The 5,859-nt window shown below is 50.1% G+C and overlaps 1 protein-coding gene across 1 annotated transcript; it reads left to right on the top strand.

The window, feature by feature from the left end:
• The first annotated feature begins 1,521 nt into the window (after positions 1 to 1,521).
• Positions 1,522 to 4,901, top strand: LOC102858563 (sialic acid-binding Ig-like lectin 14-like). Its single transcript, XM_006897411.1, has 5 exons — positions 1,522 to 1,558; positions 1,636 to 2,019; positions 2,207 to 2,485; positions 4,602 to 4,737; positions 4,868 to 4,901. Exons 1-5 carry the CDS (start codon positions 1,522 to 1,524, stop codon positions 4,899 to 4,901), a joined length of 870 nt encoding a protein of 289 aa, XP_006897473.1.
• The last annotated feature ends 958 nt before the right edge of the window (positions 4,902 to 5,859 follow it).

The raw sequence follows: 5,859 nt of genomic DNA, 5'->3' as shown, positions 1-5,859 counted from the left end.
GGAGGTCCCTGACAGCAAATTTTCCCAAGGCAATCTGTCTTTTGACTTCCTGACTGCTGATGTTAAGAATGTTGAATGTGGAGCTGAGCAAGCTGTAACAACCTCAATCTCTTCTCCATCTATCACGGCACTGCCGATTGTCCCACTGGTGAAAATCTGTCTTCTTGATATTGAGCTTCAATCTCTACTGAAGACTACAGTGTCCTTGACCTTCTACAGCAAATGCTTCAGGTATTCTTCAGTTTCAGCAAGCAAGATTGGGTCATCTACAGAATGTAGGTTGTTGAGTTTTCCTCCACTCCTGATGCCACATTCCTCCTCATAAAAATGATCTGTTCTGCACATAGATTGACATCATGCTTGGAAGCGTGGAGGAAGAGTGCAGGAGAGGCAGACCCCGGATGAGATGGGTTGATATAGCAACTTGGGCAACGGGGATTGGTGTGTTGGAATGAGTCAGCCTGGCTGAAGACAGGGTAGGGTTCAGAGCTGCTGTACAGAGGGTTGCTATGGGTCACAGGCAACTCGACAGCACATAACAACAGTGATAACAAGTGCTGCACTTCCATTCAAAGTTGGCTTTGTGACTAGAACTCCCTCCATTCTTCAGTCTTTACTCTGCAAGTCTGGGCCTGGGTTTATTCTTTGGGGACCTTGTTTAATGAGGTCGGAATCACCCATGACATGCTGTCTTGGGTGAGTCTGTGCCTCATCTTTGAACCACAAAACCATGGTGTTAATAAGCTTCTCATGGTCAGTAAATCTCTTTAAGAGAAATTAATTTTAGGCTTAAATTCCTTTATCTGGGTTCCCACCTTAGCCCAGATTTTGATCTGAGAGTTTCTTCCTTGATAGAACTCTTCAATGGTCTTGGTTCCTGGAGCTCTGCTGGCCTAGTGGCAAGAGGCTGTGTTGCAATCCCAAAGGTGTGCAGTTCGAATCCACCAGAAGTTCCACACACAAAAAGAAAGATGAAAATCGTTTTGTTCCTGTTATTCATTGTGGTGAAAATATACCGAACAAAAGCACCCATTTCCTCAACAATCTCTGCATGGACCGTTCAGTGATTTCCAGAGTGATTTTTTTTAAAAAATCAAATCACTGTTTTCCATAATGTTTAGACGTTTCTACAGAAGGATGCTTTTGGTACCAACCTGTCCAATGAACAGAAAGTGTCCCAGTCCTCCTTGCTCTCTGCACTCATTCCCTTGACTCCTGAATTTCATCACAACTTGTGTGATGGTGCCTGCCAGATTCAGGTGTGGAGAACCATTCACCATCTCAACACCTCGGGGTCCCCGCCCATAATGTGGGGTGTGAGTAGGACTGGAAGATCTGCCAGCCCCACCCGTCCGTCCCCCACAACTGATCCTCCCAAGTTCCCTTTCAGTGGTGGCCACAGCTCTCTCCCACCCACATGCTTCCTGGTGGGATGTCCTCAGCTCATCTCCATCCACATTCTGGCTGTTTTCTGCCCCAACAGAGGGACACAAACCTGGCTCCAACTCTGTGGATACAGACATGCTGCCTTTGCTGCTGCTGCCACTGCTGTGGGGAGGTGAGTGGACTGAGGGAGGAGAGAGAAGGGTATTATGGGGTGGGAATGGAGTTGCTCTGAGTCTCTGTGTACCCCAGGGTCCCTGCAGGAGGATGACGGGTACGCGCTGCAGGTGCCAGAAGTGGTCACAGTGCAGGAGGGCCTGTGTGTCGCTGTGCCCTGCACATTCTCCTACCCCTGGTGGGTGTGGAATGACCACGTCCTGCTCTACATCTACTGGTTCCGCAGTGAGGACAACGCGTTCTACAGCCGTTCTGTGGCCACAAACAATCCCAACCGAGAAGTGTGGCCAGAGACCCAGGGCCGATTCCTCCTCCTCGGGAACCTCAAGGAAAACAACTGCTCGCTGGGCATTAGGGACGCCAGGAAGAGTGACACGAGCACCTACTTCCTCCGAGTGGAGAGAGGGAAGAACGTAAAATACAGCTACCGAGATAAGAAGCTAAATTTGCAGGTGACAGGTATGGCAGGGGTTCCAGGAGAGAATCCTAAAATGAGGGAACCCAGCGTCTGTGCAGAGGCAGGAGAATCCCTGCTCCTGGACATGCGGGTAGGATGGTTGGGGAAGGCAGAGGACCGCGGTCAGCTGAGGCACCATTCCAAGTCTCCTCCCTCTTCAGAGCAGACATCCCCTTCTCTTCTTTTCAGACCTGACACAGAAGCCTGAAATCCACATTCCAGAACCTCTCGAGTCTGGCCGCCCCACCAATCTGACCTGCAGGCTTCCAGGATCTTGTGAGGGAGGGAGACCGCTCATCTTCTCCTGGACAGGGGATACCCTGGGCAGGCTGGACCCCAGGACCCTCCAGTCTTCAGTGCTCACCATCACCCCAAGACCCCAGGACCACGGCACCTATCTCACCTGTCAGGTGAGCCTCAGAGGATCACAACTGACTACAGAGAAGACCATACAGCTCCAAGTCTCCAGTGAGTAGGGGTGGGATGGCTGGGAGCCCGAGAACATGAAGGTGGAAGAAGTCATATCCTGGGATCCTTTTCACAGCAGCCCTTGGAGGAGGATATCTTAATCCTACCCTGCCCTTTTCCTTTTTTTTTAATTTTTATTTTATTTTTGTGTGCGTGTACCGTCAAATCAGATCTGACTGGTACAGGAGGAGATTGTCCCTCCTTCCCCAGCAGAGCATCTGGTGGATTCGAACCGTGCGCCTCTGGGATACCCTGTCCTTTTCTGATGCCTCCTTTGAGCACAAGACAAAAGCCTCCCTGCCCCTTCCCATATCTTCCCTTCTAGACACCCTGAAGCCTGAGGCCATCACTATTTTGCAAAGAAAATGCACAGGTAGGAAAGACCCTGTCTCCTTTGCGGTTGACAGAGAATCAGGTCTCTCCCAGCTCAAGACTTAGCTGGTGTCAGAGAACAAAAGAAGGGAAGACTGGGCTTGGAGAGGTGCTTCACTCCTTGCCCCTAGTCCTTGTGTAGAATCTGCTCTGATTCTTCCTTCTCCCCTAAATCTCCCTTGAATGGACGCAGCGTTGCATCTGCCTGCTCCACTTGTCTGGACTTCTGAGCATGCCCCGTCTCCTTTCTGGTCTGATCATCTTTTCCCAGCATCTCCAATGTTCACAGACACATAGTCCACTCCTGGATCTCACTGCCCTCTTCACTGTCCTGGATGGCTCTGTGCCATCACACCATCTTTAACCTCATCCCGGTGTTCTTTCTTCCAGACACAGCCTAGTCCTGAGCCCCAGATCTGCTCTGAGTTCCCTTTTTGGTGAAGGTACCTCAACAGCGCCCTTCTTCCAGAAATCACTGGTAGTTTCGCAAACACAATTCTCAGATAGTTTCTCTCTTCCTCTTCGCTTGGCCCCAGCTCCACCTAGATCATTGCCCCTTCCTCCCCTCGGTCCTCCCTGCCCCCTTCCTGTGTAATGTTTCTAATAAGCCCTTCCACGCCCAGAGTTTACGGTGCCTCGATCCTACTCACACCACCCTCCATCTCAAAGCACTCCTAGACAAAGTCCAGGGCTCTCTCCTTGGTCCTGGAGGCGCCTCACGACCTATTCCTGCTCCATTTTCCACCACGGCCGGGTCTTCAGTGACTTGCACCAGGCCCTCCACGTCACAGTGGAGACTTGCATGCATTTTGCACACACACCAGGCCGGCTTCGTGCCTAGCTTCTGAGTTGCCCGCACAATACTGCATAAAACAGAATTCTTCCTTCTTCCAGTCACCCGCTGGATTCAACAACCAGGTCTCCTGCAACTGCCTCCTCACTCCTCTGTCTCGCTTTTCCCCCTCTTTGCTTAGTCCCTTACAAAACGTCAGTCTGGCTACACAAATCATTCGGCTCCGCTCCCCGCCCTCACTGCAGGGCCAGTCCATTGGCTGCCATCTCTCACGGCCCAGCCCTCTCACGGAACTCCCCGCCTCTCTGCCCTTCCCATTAGCTACTGGCCCCGCCCATCACTGAATTCAGAACAGCTCCGCCCACCGGATCACTCAAAGCCCCGCCCCTTGGCTGAGTGCCCAGATTCTTCGCCTCATTCTATGTCCCGCCCCGCCCTCTGCTCCGCCTCCCTTTCCAGGCCACGCCTCTCCCCAGCGCCCATCCCCACCTCCGCCCCTATGAGCTCACAGATGCTCTGCCTGGCTTCACTCGCTGACCCCGCCCCTCCAGTCGCCCCGCCCATCTCTAAGCACCGCCTCCCGAAGACCACGCCCCTCTGTGCTACATCACGCCTCTCTCCTTTCTCGATCACTTTCTCCCCGCCCCCCCATCTAACAGATGATAATGACACTTGGCTGCTGAGAGCAACTCCCCTGCCACTCTGAGGCCTTGGAGGGAAAAGCCTTGAGCCCTTCGCAGCCCTGAGTGGATGAGTCTCTGGAGCTGCTCTCTGATATCAGAGGCTGGGCTTAAGGGGGTCCTCACCAGGCTCCCCACTTTCATCCTTGAGGCTCACCCAGGTCTCCTTGTAGAAAGGGAGACTCTGGAGGTAGGAAGTCTGGTCAGGGGCTGTCTGTGGGAGGGGCAGTGTCCTGGCACCCAGCTTCACAGTCTTCTCGCCTTCTTATAGGAAACCTCCTCTACTGTCACGGTTCCAATACTGGTGAAGGAGGATCCGGGCCCCTGATCCGGACGCTGGTCAGGGGGTCACTCATGGGGACTGGCTTCCTCCTCACCTATGTCCTCACCTGGCTCTACTACACCAGGTGAGCACACCTGCCCGTCTCCAGGAAAGCCCAGTGATTGACCTCGCATTTCAGGACGAACCTGAGCCTGCTCTGCGTGGGGTCGGCGTGAAAGAGACCCACTGTGATCTGACACCTGGTTTGCTCTCAGGTGTGGAGGCCTCAGAGAAGCAGGGTTGACGTGAGCCGCCTTCCTTTTCACGACAAGACAGAAAGGTGGACATAGGGCCCAGAGTGACAGACATGAAGACAGTACCGTGGCTGCATCCCTAGAACCACGTGGTCAACACTCCCACCCACTACCTACCTCACTGCCCCACAGACTGTCCCCATCTGTCCCTGACTCCCTCACCCCACTCACTCCTAAACTAATAGACTAAAATGTCTCAGTTCCCTCCTGACCCCAGCCCCCAGTTGAGTGGTTGAAGAAATAACTCTAAAACCACAAATACTGCCATGGTTAAAATCCAGTTTCTCATCTCCCAAACTTTGCTGTCAAGTTAGTGTCTCATAATTATTATAAAATACTACACAATGGATTTTTTTTTAAAAAAAAACTAAGCACAATACAATGTAAAAAAACCATCAATAAAACATTTTGCCCCAGATCTCAGCGGTACTTTTTAGAGCAAACTTTGTTTTGTTTTTTCACATTAAATATTTTTACATTATGATTTGAGTGTAATGCTTACAAAGCATATTGGGGCTTTTTAAATCAATTTATGCATCTATGTAAAGTATTAATTACAATATATGCAATGTCTAACTGTGCATTCATTTTCTATTGTTTGACTTCTTTTACATTTTTTTAATGCTTTGGATTTTTTTTAATTTAGGTTGTTTATTTTTCATCTCAATGAACATCTACAGAGATTTTGGGATTCCATTCATTCATTGTTGCACCCTTCTCGACTTCTTTTACTTTTTTACTGTGACTTAAGTGGAAGTTTACAAAGCAAATTGGCCTTTTCATTCACAATGATTTATATTTTGTTTTATAACATTAATCACAGTAGCCACAATACAATGCCACTTTCTCCACTCCTTCCCTGCAATTCTCATTTCCATCAATCCTTCTATCCTGCCTGTTTTGTTGTTTAATTATTGTTTTAATTAATACTATGGTATTTATTAACTTGTATT

The sequence above is a fragment of the Elephantulus edwardii genome, unplaced genomic scaffold (genome assembly GCF_000299155.1).
Source record: "Elephantulus edwardii isolate Elephantulus edwardi_28Jun2011 unplaced genomic scaffold, EleEdw1.0 scaffold00208, whole genome shotgun sequence".
NCBI lineage: Eukaryota > Metazoa > Chordata > Mammalia > Macroscelidea > Macroscelididae > Elephantulus > Elephantulus edwardii.
The sequence above is the reverse complement of the archived record's forward strand: the minus strand, read 5'-3'. Positions and strand labels throughout refer to the sequence as shown.